The 21,009-nt window shown below is 40.6% G+C and overlaps 1 protein-coding gene across 1 annotated transcript in view; it reads left to right on the top strand.

The window, feature by feature from the left end:
• Nucleotides 1-4,128: 4,128 nt before the first annotated feature.
• LOC117413039 (SH2 domain-containing protein 4A-like) overlaps nt 4,129-21,009 on the top strand; it is a 49,269-nt gene continuing 32,388 nt past the window's right edge. The window contains exons 1-3 of the mRNA XM_034021744.3: nt 4,129-4,444; nt 5,575-5,916; nt 20,344-20,488. Coding sequence (XP_033877635.3) covers nt 5,736-5,916; nt 20,344-20,488 — 326 coding nt within the window. The 5' untranslated portion in view covers nt 4,129-4,444; nt 5,575-5,735. The remainder of the gene's footprint in view (nt 4,445-5,574; nt 5,917-20,343; nt 20,489-21,009) is intronic.

Below are 21,009 nucleotides of genomic sequence, written 5' to 3'. Positions count from 1 at the left end.
GCGTAGCACAGTGCAGTCATTGCAGGGAGTGCATGATTACACTGTGCAGACAGTGCAGGGAGTGCGTGATTACACTGTGAAGACAAGCTGCGTAGCGCAGTGCAGTCAGTGCAGGGAGTTCGTGATTACACTGTGAAGACATGCTGCGTAGCACAGTGCAGTGAGTGCAGGGTGTGCGTGATTACACTGTGAAGACAGGCTGCGTAGCACAGAGCAGGGAGTGCAGGGAGTGCGTGATTACACTGTGAAGACAGGCTGCGTAGCTCAGTGCAGGGAGTGCGTGATTACACTGTGCAGACAGGCTGCGTAACACAGTGCAGTCAGTGCAGGGAGTGCATGATTACACTGTGCAGACAGTGCAGGGAGTGCATGATTACACTGCAGACAGTGCAGGGAGTGCGTGATTACACTGTGAAGATATGCTGCGTAGCACAGTGCAGGGAGTGCAGGGAGTGCGTGATTACACTGAAGACAGGCTGCGTAGCACAGTGCAGTCAGTGCAGGGAGTGCGTGATTACACTGGAGACAGGCTGCGTAGCGCAGTACAGTCAGTGCAGGGAGTGCGTGATTACACTGTGAAGACAGGCTGCGTAGCACAGTGCAGGGAGTGCGTGATTACACTGTGAAGACAGGCTGCGTAGCACAGTGCAGTGAGTACGTGATTACACTGTGTAGTCAGTGCAGGGAGTGCGTGATTACACTGTGTAGTCAGTGCAGGGAGTGCGTGATTACACTGTGTAGTCAGTGCAGGGAGTGCGTGATTACACTGTGTAGTCAGTGCAGGGAGTGCGTGATTACACTGTGAAGACAGGCTGCGTAGCACAGTGCAGGGAGTGCGTGATTACACTGTGTAGTCAGTGCAGGGAGTGCGTGATTACACTGTGTAGTCAGTGCAGGGAGTGCGTGATTACACTGTGTAGTCAGTGCAGGGAGTGCGTGATTACACTGTGAAGACAGGCTGCGTAGCACAGTGCAGGGAGTGCGTGATTACACTGTGTAGTCAGTGCAGGGAGTGCGTGATTACACTGTGTAGTCAGTGCAGGGAGTGCGTGATTACACTGTGCAGTCAGTGCAGGGAGTGCATGATTACACTGTGCAGTCAGTGCAGGGAGTGCGTGATTACACTGTGTAGTCAGTGCAGGGAGTGCGTGATTACACTGTGTAGTCAGTGCAGGGAGTGCGTGATTACACTGTGTAGTCAGTGCAGGGAGTGCATGATTACACTGTGCAGACAGTGCAGGGAGTGCGTGATTACACTGTGAAGACAGGCTGCGTAGCACAGTGCAGTCATTGCAGAGAGTGCATGATTACACTGTGCAGACAGTGCAGGGAGTGCGTGATTACACTGTGAAGATAGGCTGCGTAGCACAGTTTAGGGAGTGCAGGGAGTGCGTGATTACACTGAAGACAGGCTGTGTAGCACAGTGCAGTCAGTGCAGGGAGTGCGTGATTACACTGGAGACAGGCTGCGTAGCGCAGTGCAGTCAGTGCAGGGAGTGCGTGATTACACTGTGAAGACAGGCTGCGTAGCACAGTGCAGGGAGTGCAGGGAGTGCGTGATTACACTGTGCAGACAGGCTGCGTAACACAGTGCAGTCAGTGCAGGGAGTGCATGATTACACTGTGCAGACAGTGCAGGGAGTGCGTGATTACACTGTGAAGACAGGCTGCGTAGCACAGTGCAGGGAGTGCGTGATTACACTGTGCAGACAGGCTGCGTAACACAGTGCAGTCAGTGCAGGGAGTGCATGATTACACTGTGCAGACAGTGCAGGGAGTGCGTGATTACACTGTGAAGACAGGCTGCGTAGCACAGTGCAGGGAGTACGTGATTACACTGTGTAGTCAGTGCAGGGAGTGCGTGATTACACTGTGTAGTCAGTGCAGGGAGTGCGTGATTACACTGTGTAGTCAGTGCAGGGAGTGCGTGATTACACTGTGTAGTCAGTGCAGGGAGTGCGTGATTACACTGTGTAGTCAGTGCAGGGAGTGCGTGATTACACTGTGAAGACAGGCTGCGTAGCACAGTGCAGGGAGTGCGTGATTACACTGTGTAGTCAGTGCAGGGAGTGCGTGATTACACTGTTTAGTCAGTGCAGGGAGTGCGTGATTACACTGTGTAGTCAGTGCAGGGAGTGCGTGATTACACTGTGAAGACAGGCTGCGTAGCACAGTGCAGGGAGTGCGTGATTACACTGTGTAGTCAGTGCAGGGAGTGCGTGATTACACTGTGAAGACAGGCTGCGTAGCACAGTGCAGGGAGTGCGTGATTACACTGTGTAGTCAGTGCAGGGAGTGCGTGATTACACTGTGCAGTCAGTGCAGGGAGTGTGTGATTACACTGTGCAGTCAGTGCAGGGAGTACGTGATTACACTGTGTAGTCATTGCAGGGAGTGTGTGATTACACTGTGTAGCACAGTGCAGGGAGTACGTGATTACACTGTGTAGTCAGTGCAGGGAGTACGTGATTACACTGTGTAGTCAGTGCAGGGAGTGTGTGATTACACTGTGCAGTCAGTGCAGGGAGTGTGTGATTACACTGTGCAGTCAGTGCAAGGAGTGTGTGATTACACTGTGTAGTCAGTGCAGGGAGTGTGTGATTACACTGCGTAGCACAGTGCAGGGAGTGCGTGATTACACTGTGCAGTCAGTGCAGGGAGTGCGTGATTACACTGTGTAGTCAGTGCAGGGAGTGCGTGATTACACTGTGCAGTCAGTGCAGGGAGTGTGTGATTACACTGTGCAGTCAGTGCAGGGAGTGTGTGATTACACTGTGCAGTCAGTGCAGGGAGTGTGTGATTACACTGTGTAGTCAGTGCAGGGAGTGCGTGATTACACTGTGCAGTCAGTGCAGGGAGTGCGTGATTACACTGTGCAGTCAGTGCAGGGAGTGCGTGATTACAAAGTGACTTGCGTAAACCACATTGAACTCTTGAGAAGGAGGAGCCGCCTATGGTTACTCAGGCTGCTGTTGTAAAGAAAGTTGGTGTGTCAGCATCGCAGGTGCGATTCATTTTGTTTATTAATAAATATAAACATGGACCCAGTATTTTCAATGATGTATTTAACATTTAATCATAATGTGATGTGATTTCATTCTTTTTCTTTTCATTAAGAATCAAAAAGGTTTGACTAAGGTCATCTCAACTGTCTCTTGTTTAACTGGGACAGCCTCTTATTTGGGATATTGTTCCTTCTCCAAGGCGTTCCCTTAAAGCGGCGTCGACTGTATATACATTCATCTATCTTTATATGGCATACTAATGTTACTAATCATTCATTTTGGTCATGCATGTTCCTATTTTGCTTATATTTAAAAACATATTAAGAATATATGTACATCAATATATGGATATGCGATGCATATCTGTAACACTTAAAACTGTTACATGCATATATTTATAATATATTGAAAATATGTGTTCTTTCCGTATGGGAAGGTTCTACGCATTTTATAAGGATAGTGTCCTAGATTTTGTCAAATGGACAAATGTGACAAAATTTCAAATTCTCCTCATCTAATTTGTTTGTTGCATAGATTTATATTTTGTTAAAACAGCTAAAAGTTCATGGAAATTGGCTCTAACACAAGTCATATAAAACAAAAGTTTGCAGTTATCGGCTATGTTAAATCTAGAAATAAGAGATGATTAATTCAACAGATTCTACATGTACTGCATACATCTCATGCAGAACTATAGTAGGCTTTTAAACACACAGCCTTTTTTAATTATTATTTTGAATAATGTGTCAACACCTGCACAGGTCTTTGGATGTTTACATCCTTTTTTTAGGACTTCTCAACAAACATCACACAGATCCATTCCTAAACAAACATCACACAGATCCATTCCTAAACAAACAACCCTCAACCACAATTCATATATATATATATATATATATATATATATATATATATATACACTCTTATAATTAAGAGCTATTCACAGTATTCTGCATGTTACTAGACCATCATTAATGCCATAGAAGGGCTATAGTAACACTTCATGCCTAGCACTTGAGGTAATTACACCCTGGGAACAGCAGAGCAAAAAGAGAAGAAAAGCACTGAGCAGAACTGGAAGAACCAGCAAAGTCACTTCTCTTTTACAGGGAAGTAAAAGACATTCATTGTGCACAACTGCATCTCTTTTTAAAACGCTGGCTTTAAAACACAGTGCAGCTCTATGATTTGCTCTGTGTTTTACAGGATGCTGGTCGTTAGTTAATCCCCCAGCTATTCGAGCCCAGCTCCATTTCCTGAGTAATTTATTGTTCCGCCTCACATTTGAATGAGAGGGCTCTTACTCAGAGCACATGGAATGCCCTGACGTCATTAGCCAGAACAGCCACAAAAGAATGAAAATACATCTGCTCTGCATTCTCTCCGGATAGGAACTCTGCTGATGTGTTTAAGTTGTTGTCTGGACTGCTGTGATTTCCGTAAGTGAGCATCTAACACTTGCATGTTGATTATTTCCACAAGAGCTTGTCAGTTGTGTGTTTGTGTGTTAGACAGTGATTGTGAAGGAGAAGGCTTGTAGTGAGAATTATAAAGTAACTTAGCTGGAGCTGGCAGCTCCCCTCTTGTTTGACTGAGAGGAGTGGACTGCTGGTTTGTTACCTCCTTGTGTTGTCTTGTTTGTTGTACACTGGTCTAGTTCTAGCCTCATTATAGAAAAGAAATTCACAGCCACCGCTTTACAAGAGAAGAATGTGTTTCATAAGTTGCAAATACTAGGCCAATAAGTGCTAATGTATGGGCTTGGGGGTCTTGTGAAAGATGCTGGTATTTTATTCTACTGTGTGTTACCTTCAGACTGTGGTGACATGTTGTGTTTGTTTGTGTGTGTTGAGTGGATGGGTGGGTGGCTAAGGGGAATGAAGTGGGGGGCTGGGTTATTGAACTAGCACACAAAACAGGCCACACAGTTTCCTGTCTAGGTATCTGTCTGTCTTTAAGCTTTCTCATGATAATCTTCTATAGTGATATGATAAAAGCACTGGGGTACACATAAAAGCAGATTCAGGAATAAAGTAGGTAAAAATGCACTTATGTGGTTCACAAAAAATACACAAACTTTATTTGTGCAAAGCTTGTCCTAAATTATATATAATGGCTATATTGTTTCAAATGTAAATTGGAATACCTTATGGATATGGAATACCTAGTATACATTTATTCACAACAACAAATATGGTAATTTAGGAATCATTTATCACTCAAAATTGACTAAAGCTGTCTTTATACCAGAAATGAATGTTGGAATTAAGGCAAGGTCCGAAGCCCAGGTAAAAAGCCCCAAAGCTGAGTTTGCAAAGCCTCAATTCCAGCTTTAACAGTTATACTATGGAGAGGAGATCACTGCTGAGCGGCTCCATTCACCTCTACTACAGGGTCCTTATTATACTATGGAGAGGAGATCACTGCTGAGCGGCTCCATTCACTTCCATTACAGGGTACTTATTATATAGAGAGCATTGTCACATTGCGTCATGCTCTCTTCTTGCCAAAACAACACAACACACAAGCTACAGATTATAATTTCTGTTTCTAATTGTATCTTCTTTAGGTTCCCAGTCAATTCCAGACCTCATAATTTGAGGCTAAGAGGAATGAAAACCCTTCCGAAAGCTTGGATAAAAAAAGGATCCTCACTTTAAAGAAACCTGACTGGCCTCCTAAACTTTTACAGGATCTGTTTTAAAGAAAGGCCACACCACTGCTCTGAAAATGCTGCAGCAGATTTTAAAGGAGATGTACATAGACCCTGATGTTCTGGAGGCTCTGAACGAGGAACAGAAAAAGATCTTGTTCTTGAAGATGAGGCAGGAACAGGTGAGACGGTGGACAGAAAGAGAAGAGAACTTCAAAAAGGAAAGAGAATGCTTAAACAGCGCGAAGCCAAAACAAGGTAAAGTAAAGGGACTTCCATTAGCTTTTCTCTGCTGTCAGATCTCCCGCTGTTAACTTATACAGTTGTTTTAAATGCTATCTACAAAGAATTCCAGGCATGTACTGCGTGGATCTGCGGGGTGCGTGGGAAAGACTAGACTGCATCACATGCTTCTGTGAAACGTTTTGGCTGCTTTCTCTAGTTAGTAGTAGACAGTAATTTGTTAAGAGGAAAAAACAACGCTCATTCCAAAACAAGAAATGGCAGACTATCAGAAATGTGTATATTAGCTGATTATCTTTAACAACGCCCATTGCAAAACAAGAAATGCCAAACTATCAAACTGTATATACTAGCTGATTATCTTTAACAACACTCACTCCAAAACAAGGTTGTTTGAGATATAAATATTTTTTTCTAAACTTTGAAGACCAGTCTGGTCTTAGACAGCAGCCTTTAAAATACAGCTGTGACTTTGTCATCCAAACCCGGACTGTCATAACATATACAAGTGAATTTCCTTCTAAAAAGCATTTAACTGATAATAAAAGAACAGTCTAAAAACACAGCAGTATCCTGTACACTCCAGTGCAATTGCAATGCACAACTACAGCATTTCTTATATGGGAGAGATTTTCAACATTATGTATGTAAACACTATTTTCACGACAGCACAAGCTGCAGCAGTGACTCCGGATATGTGTGTGTGTGTGAGTACTGTCACTGTATTATGCTGTGGGTGTCATTAGTATTATCATGTATTGTTTAACATTATCCTGAACTTCCTTTTTATGCTTCATAGAAGGAAGAGCTGACTTTCTTGGTAGAACTGAGGTTTCCTCTTTTCAGAATGGTATATATTATGTCACATCCACCTAAGCAAGACATGACATCAGTACAGAATACAGGACAGAAACGGCGTGCCGCTGGCAGGGTCAAATGAAATCTGGTGTGTCTGTTTACTACCCCCTTTACCTCACTCTTTACCAGAACTCACACCATGTTGACGGTCTCCGTTTGTTCCCATGCCCTCAGGTAGTTTCAGCTGGTGGGACCCACCTCTTCCAGTCAACTGCGTGTCTCTCTCACAGCACTAGAAACACAGGTTCATCGTTTGTTAAACATTAACTAGAATAATCAACAATTTATGCAAGCAAAGCTTAGTAAAACCTTGTAAAACCCAGAGAGGTATGGTAAAGCATATAAAAAGAATGTCAACGCATGGTAATCTGTGGTAAATGTATAGTATAACCATGGGAAAAGCATGGGAAAACTGCACAGTTACTGTGGTAAGCTTTTATAAGGCTATCCTATGCATGGGTGCTTAGACAAACACTATCTGTTAGAGGGCCTGCCTTCGGTTTTGTAAACATGTTTGTTTCTATTAAAAATGGAAGTATTCAATGATTTTCAAAAGGCACTACCCTTTCAAAAACATGAACATATTCTGACAAATACAGGACCTGAGCAACTTAAAACAGGATTGATTTGGAAAACATGAAAACAATGTACCAGTTTACTGGGCAGGACGACCGGTATTATATTATAATAGGCAGTGCTCAGTGTGTTAGCCAATTGTAGCTAAGTGCTTCACTTTCTGAAGTAGATGTGTGAGTGTTGTGCAGCTCTCCTCTTCAGTGATAAGATATTGTACTTGTCGGCTGGGAGACTGTGTGTCCCAGCATGTTAGTCAGCTGATATGAGCATTCTCAGACTTCTTATGGACTTATAAGGTAATACATTTATGTCAGTAAGGGCCCACTCTACCCAAAACAGCATTCAAAACAAAAGCACAGGGCCTTCAGCAGCATTCCTAACTGGACTGTCTCAGCTTACTGCCTCCAGGAGTAGAGGCCCACAGAGGTACCAAGCGTCTGCAGCTCTTTGCATGTTTTCAGTAAAAAAATGAATAGCATCTTTAAAGGGATGCTTTATACCCTCCGTCTGCTCAGTTTGTTATTATGTGGGTTTAATATTATTCTCTTTTGCTATTTTTGCTATGATCATTATTTATCAGGATTACTACCCAATGGCATTTTAAGTCACAGAGGCTGCTGCTTTAGAAATGTCCACTAGAGGTGTGCAACTCTAATTCCTGCCCCCTCTACAAGTGTGGCAACTGTGCATTAGTGCAAGGAAAATGGCTATATAATATAGATTCAGATATCATTTCAGAAACAGACCCAGTGGTTGAAAAAAAAAATCTGGAACAGTTATGATTGAAAACACACATAATATGATCTTAAAATATTATGATTAGATTAAACATTTTGAACATGTAGTTTTTAAATATAAAATCTCCCATAGGCTAGTGTCACATACCCAGATTAGCACTAACCTTGGATTACCTAATGTAACCTTAGTTATTGCAAATGAGTGCTCAGCGAGGTCTGGGAAACCACACATTTAAACACAGGTTTAAAATATTTGTATTTACATGTTAAAAAAGTTCTTATCTTATTAGACCATAATATCAGTTTAATAGGTCTGTGAGCAGGCAGAGCCCTAATAGTCCCAAAATAATGCAAAAGCATTGTATAAACACAGACATTGTGATTCAAAGATAATAGGAAAATACTTAAAGGACAATGTGGTGCCTGCTTTAGAAATGCTTGGTACCTCTGCTGAAAAATTCTACTTGTTTAAAAAAGGCTTTCGTACAGTATATGATAACTTTGAAACTTGTTTTAAATATAACCTTTTCTGAGAGCCTGTGCAAACCAAATGGAATGAGACTTTGCCTTTTGTGATGACAACAGCAGAGAAGTGTCATCCACCTTAAACCATTAGCTTGTGCGAATGCTTCAGGGAAATCCCTCTGGCCCAGTGTACAGGTATGATGAAGCTCCATCTCATTAGTGCTGACTGAACAATAGCAGGTATTTATGGTTCACAGGCAAGTGTAGTGACATTAATCAAACATGTGTTTACCTTACATATATTATATATTTGACAGTCTGGTTTTTAAGTAAGTACAGTGCATAGTAGGGTACATTTCAGAATTATGTGGCTCAAAATAGCATGGCCATGTGGTTTAAGGGTGAGTCATACAGTCAGGGGAGGTTTGAGAAATAAAGGAGTGTTTTTCTCTTATGCAAACCTAAACAGACAGGTAAATCCAGATCTTGCTGTTCATTGATTCACTGTTCCTGTAAAAACAGCTCATTATTAAAGTGTGTGCGGTACAGCATTCTCTACGCATTCTCTGGTGAAAACAAATGACTTGTTTGCTCTGGTTTCTAAATCCAGATCTGTCTAGTCCAGTGAGGAAATCAAGTGATGTGCCATTTTATTGACAGTTTAATTAAAGCAGTCTTGTCTTTAAAAAAACAAAGACTCGAAAATCAGAGGAAGCTCTTTAATTACATAACTAACACACATGTAAGCAAGCCATACTGTACTGACAGACTCCACAGTATATCCTCAGATACACTCAATAACTAAAGAAGGTCTGTGACAGGGCAGAGGCCTGTGATGTGTTGAGTGGGCAGGGAAAGAATTACTCTCTCCCTGTCAACTCCACGTGAGAATGTGGCTGGAGGGAATCATTGAATAATTGATGATTAATTAGGGTCCAGCCACAGCTGCATATAAGCAACTAGAAATCCTTTGTTGGGAGAGGGAGTTTGTGGGTGCTGAGTGCTGGGTGCGCTGTAGCGTATTGGGGCTAAATTGTGTATTAGTCAGTGAAGGCGAATGCCCAGCCTGAGAAGTGTTTTGTTTAAAGCTTTTGTTTTGGAACTTGTGCTTTTTCCTTTGTTCATTTGGTAAATAAAAGTGTGCCACAGCAATGTTAAACTGCTGCTTCTGTCTCTGGCTCTGCTTCCTGACATTTACCAGCTTTGGCTGTGACGCTATCCTTTCACAAGGTCCTTAGCAAGTTTAATCACCATTGGACAAGCACTTCTCTAAATATACAGTATGTACAATTAGAAATCAGGTATGAGAAATCATATGTGCATACCTCGAAACATAACCACACTTCTGTATGTGTAACAGTAGTAGTACAATCTTGATTTGAAGTTAATACACTGTTATTAAAGGATACTTCTTTTCGCACAATTTGAGCAGCCAGAAGCCCAAATTGCACAAGATGACATGTCTTCTATAAGACACCCTACGTACAGTATGACTTATTAACATATAATAAGTGTGACAGACAGCCTCCTCCAGATTCAGATAGATTTGATTACTTGCGCTAAACAATGTTGGACATTTCTGTAGATATAGTGTGTGTGCCATAAAGGCATACATACATTATACTGTACATTAAGGGTGTGCGATAATACTGATAAACCAGTGTGACCAGGCTGGCTGGTGGGGACGTCAGCCAGGAAGCAAGTAGACAGACAACAGTGCTGGGATATGAATGAATGAGCTGGTGCGCTGGTTTATTGAAAAGAAAAAGGTTTGAACAAAACAAAACACTTTACAGAAACAAAACGGCACAGTGGCCAAAACAAACAAACAAACAAACAAACAAAACAAACAGACATGGAGCCAACAAGTATCATGCTGGTGTCAAGCCAGCACGAGTAGCAATTATTCTGATTTCCTTTTAGTTTTCTTTATTTTTATTCAACTGTCATTGGTCACATTGTGAACCTGATGAAGACAAGTTAGGTGTCGAAACGCGTTGTTTTTTTGTCTGTTTTACAACCATTTTTCTAAACAAATAAAGAGATGTTTTTGATGAATACAAAAGAGCAGGAGTTAAGTATTGAATCCTTCTGAAGAAAAAAAAAATGATGAGTGCGACTATGAATGTCCCTACAGAAACTCTTTAGTTAAGCCATTAAAACTGATTGTTTGACTCTAAGATTTTTTAACTTTTGTATTACCGTAGAGACGCTACCTTCACTATATATATATATATATATATATATATATATATATATATATATATATAAATTACAAAGAGAATACATGCATTTCACCAGTCATATAACCTAACACAGTGTTCCTTGGTTGCTGACTTTGAGACTTGTGAATGGGTATAACACATTAGCTGATGTGAGAGAATCGCACCGCAAAATATTAAACATGTTTAAACTGAAGGTGTGTGCTTTTATACAGCTCTTGCCTTTTAGGGTTTGCCCAATGTTAAATATCTCGCCAGTGACCTAGCCCTTTAACTCTTCTTACTCAGAGAGACAGCCCTTCCCGTAGATGATCATATTAGGAGACAGCCTTGAATGGGAGTGTTTTGGAATGTTGTTGTTGCACTGAAGACAGACCTTGGTTAGAAAACTTATAAGAAAGTTTACAAACGAGAGGAGGCCATTTGACCCATCTTGCTCGTTTGGTTGTTGTTATCAAGTCTTTTGTTTGTTGTAACTGCAATGAAAGAATAATGCAGACTGGATAAAGTCAGACAAAAAACGAAAATGCTACTCACCAGATTTGAAATTGTGCTTTGTTGAATTTGCCCGAAATACATGTTAATCACAATGTTGAAAAAACAGTACAAAACTTAAAATGGTGAAAGAAAAACAAGCTGATAGAGAATGGAAAGTGTTTATGGCCCGATGGAGAAAACATTTTGTTTGAATGGAGTACTTTGAATGACTAATACATACTGTAACGTGTTCTACATGTCAGCGCAACGCAGTGGTACACTTGTAAAGTATGTGTATGGTTCTGATTAACAAAACAAAATGAATGTATTTGTACAGCTGGAAATGTAATGCAATTGTACTGCACCGTATGCAACATTCAAATCTTTTGCTTACTGGTTACTAGATGGTGCTTTTCTTTTAAATTTGAATTAATACAACTAATTTGTAAAAGCCAATGCAGCTGGAACTATTGTCTAAGTGTGGTCAAGGGTGGAAAGTAACAAAGTAGAAATACTGCGTTACACTACTTCAGTATTTGTTTTCGGGATCTGTACTTTACTTAAGTACTTTATTTTTGGGATACTTTTACTTTTACGCAAGCACGTTTGTTTAGAAAATATTGCACTTTTTACTCGACTACATTTCCCAGAAGCATCTCGTTACTCGTTCTTTCAGCACACTGACTCATGCGCTGGCCAGGATTCTGATTGGGCAAAGCAGAGCCCCATGCACAGTGTCTGCTCGCTTTGATGACATAGTACAGGGATGGCACACCTATGGCACGTGTGGTGTGCAGTGTATTTGTTGGCACGCTAAATTTGCTGGTTGTTTTTTTTTTCCCCCTCCTGCCCAGAGTCAGAGCTGAGTGACACTTTAGAAAGCCAGTCAGTAATTGAGCAGTGCTAACTGTATCCGTTATCATCTGAATGTTGTGTTTGAATGTTTATGGCTGTTTCGTGCTGTTGTGCTGCACTCTGGAGCCAGGAGGAAGCAGACACAAACAATAAGTCTTTCCAGATGTAATTGTGGTCAGCTATGGATGTGTCAGCAGGACTCGCAGGGTCTGGGGAGGAAGAATTCTGCTTACCGTTATCGCCTGTTTTATTCGTACTTCACACTCCAACACAATTTAAAATTGTCGGGGTCGGGGAGCCTAAAAAACCTTTTATGACATAATCCAAGCGAAAATATATTCACTGTCACATACAGTACTTGTATCACAGACGATGTCTGATGCTCTGTTTTTTTAATGTAATCTTGACACTATGGGGGAAATGCAGGTGTCAAACTATGTTGAAAAAAACGAATAGCCTATCCACAAATGTACTCATATCAGAGGCATAATTTTTTTTGAGAATTTTTTACAACCTGCTTTTCCCCCACTGTATGAAGACAACCACAGCTATCTTTAAAAAAAAAACAAAGAAAAAAACAACACAATGCCACAAAGTATATTATCTACTACTAATTATTTTTACAAAATGTAAAAGCAGTAGATATGTTTAAGGATGTAAATATATCACAGTTGAATATAATTAAGGTACACCGGTCATGGTCGTGTGCAACTGCAAACAAAAAAACTAACAATATGGCCAGGGTTATGATGCAGCGCGCCAAATGAGCAAACGTTTTATATGTATTGCATTGCGATTGTTTCTTTTAATGTAGTTTAGCATTAAAATTCTCAAACATGATGAAATGTGATTCATGCATTTCACTGTAGTGTAGCAATACTGCAATATTAAAACTTTTTTTTGTTGGTATGTGCTCAATAAAAACTTAATTACAAAAAAGAAAAGAATGCATTCTAAAGGCACCCATTCTGCTGTTAATATCATTTAAGCCTTGTCCCCCTTATTCTAATAATAAATAGAGCACCCCGTACTTCACCAAATGTAACCCAAAAGAACTCTAATAGTAATCTCTGGATTTCCTTTAAAAGAGATGGTGGAGGTTCCACACACATTAGCCTGTGTCAGAGCATTAAATCAACAAGATTATTAATTATCCAGACTATGCCTCTATAAAATCATTTTAACAAAAGCCATCACAATCTTTGTAATCTTCCCTTCACCTGATCTAGCACTCCCTCCCAGTTCTCTAATGCTACACCCTCTCTTCCCAGAAACACCCCAAGATACCAAAACACCTTCTGATTCCACTGGAGTCCCCCAGGTTGTGTCTTGATTACTGGTCACTAGCACAGCTATATCATCTGCACAGGATACAACTTTAAATGACTGATTTGGGACGTTTGGAAAAGAGAGGCCATTTAAGAGCTGTCTAATTGTCTCTATGAGGGGCTCAATGGAGAGAGAGAATATAGCATTCCAGAGAGACAGCATCCTTGGCGGATCCCTCTCTGTACTGAAAAAGGAGAACTTAAACCACCATTTATTTTTAGTACACTAAATATGCACTGCAAAACCAAATGCTCTAAAAATATTAGGCAAATGTGTCGAAAGCTTTCTCATGGTCCAGGGAAATTAAACCAGCTTTAAAACCAAAGATCTTGGAGATTCCTGCCCGGTCACAGTCTTTAGCCAGTGAATTAGCTTGCTCTGAGTCGTCTTTTTCTCCAACCCAAAAAGTATCGAAGCATCCATCTGGGAAAGACTCTGAAACCTGGAGCGCACTAACACCCCCTGTACCGCTGCATACAACAGATCAGTCAGCTTGTGTTGTTTAATTTTTTATTATTATTATTATTTTTATTATTATTATTATTATTATTATTATTATTATTATTATTATTTATTTCTTAGCAGATGCCCTTATCCAGGGCGACTTACAATCGTAAGCAAATACATTTCAAGTGTTACAATACAAGTAATACAATAAGAGCAAGGCTTTTAGGCTTTCAGAAAGCTTGTTAAAACCAGCAGAGCTCCATGAAGCTCAGTAATGTCTTCCTCCAGCTCTCGCATTGCTGTATTAGTACTCCGTGTAGCGTGTTCAGTGTACTGCTGACAAAACAATTTAACCTGCTCTTTAGCTACATCCCACCAATGCTTTAATGAGGAGAAAGCATTTTTTGACCTCTCCACCTTTCCCAAAACATTTTTTTAATATTTTAAAAAGTGTGCATTCTGTAGTAGCTTGGTATTAAAATGCCAGTATGAGGTATGTATTTTTGACAAGGGAAGAATCATTTTCAAATAATACTATGGTCTGAAAAACCAACAGGATAAATAGAGCAATTAACCCTTTCAGGACCAAGCATTTTTCAGTGGGATGCTCCCCCAGGACCAGGGTTTTTTTTTGGCTGTAGTTGACTCTCTTGCAATAAAAACTCATCTATTTTTTACAGTAGCATCCTGGAAATGGTGCCCTGTTAAGTATGTTTTATTCTGTATTCTGTTTAGAGATACATGTATAAAAACGTGTTATTCTATGACCCGAGGGAGCTTACAATACTTCCTGAAAGTTTTGTTGAAAAGTATTAATGGGCAACTTACAAGTTTCACCTGAGTGATTGCAATATCATAATACACATTTATTCGCAGGGTCTTTATAAGTAATAATGGACACGTCTCGATTACTTTCTCAAAATAAATATTTATAAATAAAATATTAGATATTCATTCCATTATTATTGTAATAAAGGAAAAACCTACCTGATACATTTAGTTAATGAAATAGTAGCTGCTCATATCCATTTGTTTCTTGATATTTATAAATGTTGTAAAAACATATATTAAAACACATGACACAGAATAAATGTTCTAATATAACTATGTCAAATACATCAGATTTACAGCATTTTTCCATGTCTTTCTTACCTTACAAGTTTCTCTGAAGCAGGCTGTGATGTATTTTCTCTCTGTGCTGCCACAGGAAGAAAAAAGTTAACATCAGTCCCTCACCTATCCACTGATATGTGTTTCAAGCCTGTACTGCACAGTGGCCCTGCAAGTCATCAAAACAAAGTGCTTTTTTTATCGTGTTTACACGATCGCGGTCCTAGAAGCCATCTTCAGTATGTTTGTGTTAACACGATCCCGGTCCTTAAAGGGTTAATAAATACATTTAAATGGTGCTTAAAACTATAAAAATCTATCCAATCTGTCTAAGGATATCAGCCCTGGAGACCCATTTGCCCAAGTGTATTGTCTAACATTGGGGTGCTGATTCCTCCACTTATCCACCATCTCATGAGCTGTTAAAACACTGAGCAGCTCTCCGACAGAACCGGGGTGAGGCTCTGAACTGTTTCTGTCCAGCTGGTCATTTACTGTACAGTTAAAATCCCCTGCTAATAAAATCACTTCCTCAGACTGACTTTGTGCTAAAACCCCAGTTAGGGTTGAAAGAACTGCACTCTTTCATTCCCATCATTTGGTGCAAAGACATAACACAGCATTCTGTGCCTATACACACAGCTGTAACTAGGGGTGGGCGAGCGGGGCAGCCATGGGGGGCAGAAAAATGACTGCATTGCCATTCGAGTAATAATTTTGTTCTGCGGTTCTCAATGTTTTCACTTGTCAGCTGTCGGTGCACCCCTAACATAGTCTGAAGATCGCATGTGCCTCTGCACTAGAAAATGGAATGCGTCACTTCCTTAGAAATGGTCTTAATGAACACAAACCTGGTTCTATACAAACCAACACCATAGTGTCACCACTTTGTTATTATTATGGCATATCTGTGTCGGTCGTGTCCCCTGCGGTGTGCATTGCTTATTTATCTATTCGCTCCTGCAGCCTTCAGGACCAGCACTGCTAGAAACGTAATGAAATGTAAAGGCACTTTTCATAACCTACGTAATAAAGGTAAACCAAAACATTACGATAGGATAGACAACAAGTAAAACATTAATTTATAAGAAAATGCAAATAGATAAACGGCCCTTAAAATACACCATCCTGAACTACATGATGTAAATGTGGTACCAGCATTTATTTATTGGAATACAATTCAGAACAAATGCAGCTCAGCCTATACACACCTGCACTTTTAACAAACAACCTTTAACCACCACACTCACTGTAAAGAAGACAAAAATATAACTCTTAGAAAATAAAATGGCAACTCCAGCACTAAAATTGGTGCCATGACTTAGAAAAGTCTCCCCCTCTCACTCTTGAATCCACTCCGCTTAATTTGTATCATCAGTATGGTTTCTTGGAGCATAGCCACACCAATTTTCTTTTGATTCAGGTAATCAAAAAGATCTTTTCTTTTAGCTAAATCTCTTCCCCCCCCCCATTTAGATTTAAAATTCCTACATTTAACATCTGTATTGTAGGAACAGAAAAATGTACAGAAGGTAATAAACCAGAAAACAGAAAGAAAAAAAGCTGCCTGAGTGAACTTAAACATGACTAGTCTTAAGAGAAGACCGCACTGTACTCATTAAGTTCTTCAATCGGTCTCTTTCTTTCTTTTCAATCCCCAGTACAGATGCATTGCACATTGCGCAGAACTTAAAAACAGTTTCAAATCGGGGAAATGTTCAATTATGCTGACCCCTCATCTGCCCTTTATCATTTCTAAAAAGCTTGAATGCTTTCAGCACTATACCCCGCCTCCCTTGCTTGCTGACTAGCTGACAGCTCAGAGCTTACTGAAGAGGCAGTATCACTGTGACCTCCATCACTGTCCACGTGTTCACTGTAATCCCCTACACTGGCCACAGTGCTGTGTGTCACCCCGAGAGAGCAGCAGAGTCCTCTCTCACAGACACACCGCACTTCACTTCCTCAGCACCAACACTGCGCTTCACCAAGCTAGTAAGTTCAGTTGTTGCTTGACTTTTTAAACTGCTTGCTTGTCTCTTCCATTTCCTCACACCCTTCCATCCCCTCACCTGAAACTATAAAGCTGCAGTTTCATCTTGTTCATCTTTCTGCGTCTGTTCAGATACTGGGCTTCTACTCTTCTTATCACCACTGGTACTTGCTGCAGTTTCCACTGTGCTGACTGCTCTGCCTCTGTGGGTGTCTGTTCAACCTTGTTTAGAGATACTGTTTCTTCCTTTATTCATTTCTGACAGTTCCTGAACCGCAGCTTCCTCATTATCCACAAAGGCAGACTGCAGGTTCGGACACTGGTCAGTCTCTCTAATCACTGGCCCATTTGCAGCGTGATTTGAAGGGCCAGCTTCTTGACTCGCTGGCTCAGCAGCGCTACCACTGGGTTCTGGGATTTCTTCTCCCTCACTATCTGCATCCTCAGCAGACCACTTGCAGTTCTTAGCTATGTGTCCTTCTTGCCCGCATTTAAAACATTTCAGTACATCAGTTGAAGCAAAAACTACATAATCACTTCCATCAATCTGAAACTTGAAAGCTATATTGAGTTCTGCATTTGGATTATTGAAAAGCATATGTAACTCTTCTGAAGGAAACAACTTGTTTCAGTTCAGGAGACTTACAACCCAGAGGAATCATAGAAACATCAGGCTCAGCTCTTTTACTAAAAGTTCATTTTTTATAAAAAGGGGGACATTAGAAATGATACATTTTTTATTGGGTACAGGAAGAGAAAAAGAAATTAATGCTCCACCAATCACTAATCAATGCTGGACAATTTTATCAACTATTTCTTCACTACTGAAAATATCTCTATTCATACGTGAAGCTGACTTCATCCAACTAGTTTTCCCAGTTCAACAACATATTTTTCCACTGGAACGATGACATCTACTAAGATCTTTATCCCATGTTTACGTGTCAGATTTTCAAGTGTCGAGCAGGATCCCTTGGGGACTTCCCTGGTCTTGGCCATAGCAGCCGCACCTACTGACAAACTCAGTGCTCAACTAACACAACATCTATATAACTCCAATAACTCAATTAAACCAATATAAAAAGAAAAGAAATAAGGGAAACACTCCCCACTTACTCAGAGCTACAAACACTCCCTCCCCGCTCCTCCATACACACACACACTCCCGATAGGTAAAGCAGCAGACAGCAACAACAGAGAGATAGATAGATAGATAGATTCTTAAGTGATCTCTGAGTCTCTGCTGTCTTGTGAGTAGGTGGTCTGACCAATCCTGCAGGTTATCAGGAGACGGCAATATGCAGACCTGCAGGGCAGCGTCTGAGTCCTGCAAGTATTACCTGTACATAAGCACAGCTACAGCACGACTCTGCCAGCTCTGTGTATGGGTGTCTGGGAGTCCTGAGAGTATTATCTGTACATAAGCACAGCTACAGCACAGCTGCTTTCTCTGCCTGGTCTTTGTATAGGTGTTTGTTTAACTAGAGATGAGCTCAGATCTTATGTGATATTACTTGCCCTCTCCAAGCCTTTTTCATTTAAATGTAATACTAATTCAATATTCCCAATGCAATAGCTATCAGTGTTCTGTAATAAGCACAGTATCCTTCATAATGTATTTTAAAATTAAGTGTGTAGAGAATATACAGTACCATCCACATGACAGGATGAAAGTAAAATGCAGAATGACTGGTGGGGCATTTGTTGTACTTTTTTACTCCTCTCAATGCTTTGAGAATAAGACCCTAAATATCAGCAGCCAGAGCCATTGTTGTCAACTTTCATGGGCAGTTGCTCAGTTGAAGTTAAAATAAGTGGAAAATCTTATTTAAAAAAAAAACAAAAAACTGCAGTTTCAACATTTGGCGAAGGTGCTTTGCTAAACACCCATCAGAAGATAAATAAAATAAAAGGAGAATACATATCAGCCTGAATATTTGTTGTTTATTTTAAACAGAAGAAAGAAGAATTAGGGGAGGAATGATTGAAGTCTTTATGAAAGAGTCAACATAGGCTTGGTTTACATGCACTTGAAAATCGACTCTACGGTGATGTGACGATGTGACGTGTGTGACGTTGCAAAAGACGCACTGCCTAAAGATGCGCTGCCAAAAGGGCAGGGTCAATCGCTTTCTCACAATAGCTGTAAAAACCCATGTAAACCTGAGCAGGAATCGTGCTTGTGGCTCACGAGATTTCAGCAGTGAAGATCCAGTTCTTCTGACTTAATATCACGTAATCTCCAGCAGAAAGGCCGTACAAAACATAGACCCCCCCCCCCCCCACACACACTAGTTTCAAAAGAAACTAGTGTGTAAACATGTATATGGACATACAAAACTGTAAAAAAAGTAGTTTTTAATCTAAAACGAAAGTAACATATGATTTATCCTGCGTGTGTGTCACTCGCAGCACAGAATCCAGGTTGAGCTGCTGCAGTCTGCGGCTTTGCAGTTTTCTGATTGAAATGTTTCTGCTGAAGCGCTGTGGCTAGCTTCAAGATTAAATCTCTCCTACCTTGTACAAAATGAAGGAACTGATGGCTGTCAGGTCCAGTAGAGATAACAACAGGCTTGTATATATATAAAAAATGGAATATTGTAGGTTATATTCAAAATAAAAACATGTATTGTAAAAGGCGGTTCTAGTGTTAATGAAATGTAATATTTAGACGTTCCACAAACACACAAATATAAATTCTAAGTAGTAAAACTGGTAGAAATTATATTTTATAGAATTGTGTGTGTGTGTGTTGGAAAGGTAACCAGACAACAAGTAGCTAATGTGCAGCGTAATTCAGAATGTGCATGACAACATGCGATTTAATTTCTCTTGTTAAATGTTTTTATCTTCATGGCATGAAGCTTGCCTCACGATATTCAGAGTCGTTTGTTTCCTACTTAGTAAGCAGACACGGACATTTAAATATCCCCTCCCCTAAATGACTATGAATTCAGTAATCTGCATTGGTACGGCCTATTTTTTTTTCCTGCATAGCAATGCATTTCCTGAAAAGTATGGCAAACAGGTCGTGAGGAAAACTGTCATGACTTGTGCATGTAAACATCGCCATAGTTAACCTTGACCAATACTTTAAGCACAGTACATAAACCAGAACCATGGACACAGTTGGAAATTAAGTAGCGATAGACCTAGGACAGAGGGAAGGAGACACTTCTTCATACAGAGAGTGGTGAGGGTATGGAATGGGTATCCTAGTCATGATGCTGAGGCAGAATCACTTGAATCCTTTAACATGACAAAGTGCTAAGATCAATCAGCCACTAGGAACCGGATGATCTTAGCTGGCCAAATGGCCTCCTGTTGTTCTTATTTTCTTGTGACCTTGCCTTGACTGTGTTGCTTCTTGCAGCTTCCCCCAAGTCTGTGAGCTGGCTTCTGGGGAACGACGGGGACGTGCATGTCTGTGTCATTGGAGAAGCAGCAGGGGTCAAGCCCTACGACCTCATCCACTCGCAGGTAGACGACAAGAGAGAGACAAACAACCACAACGCAAGGTAAAGTGCTTTACTGAAGGGTTCAACACTTTTGAATATAGACTGGAAATGTTTCCATCAACCGCTGTGGCTCCATGTGTAGCCTACAGGCCTGCAAGGTTAAAGAGTTCTACTCTCTTCCCAGTCATACACCTCCTCCCCTACCACCAATATTACATCAATAGAATCGACAGCCCCGGATGATTGGTTTGGTGATGTTTGGAAACTTCATCCCTCACGACTTGTGGGACGTGTTGCTCACTAAAATAAATCGCAAATATGTAACCATGGGGGTGATGATTACCTGCTCAGGTATACCAAGAGGTTAAGTGAACAATCAAGGGGTCCGAGTGGGACAAGATGGGAAACAAATGCCCTGTCCCAATTGTATTTATCTATCTGTCCCAATGTGTGTATGAAGGTAGTGAATTTATCTAATACTGTGCATGGGTCTGTTTCAATTATCTTAATGGTATCAGGTAAGTACTTTTGTTCTTAAAGCCATAAACACTCTAACACAAACCTTTTCCCACTATTTATAT

The sequence above is a fragment of the Acipenser ruthenus genome, chromosome 23 (genome assembly GCF_902713425.1).
Source record: "Acipenser ruthenus chromosome 23, fAciRut3.2 maternal haplotype, whole genome shotgun sequence".
NCBI classification, from domain to species: domain Eukaryota; kingdom Metazoa; phylum Chordata; class Actinopteri; order Acipenseriformes; family Acipenseridae; genus Acipenser; species Acipenser ruthenus.
This window is presented reverse-complemented; position numbering and strand designations above follow the sequence as displayed.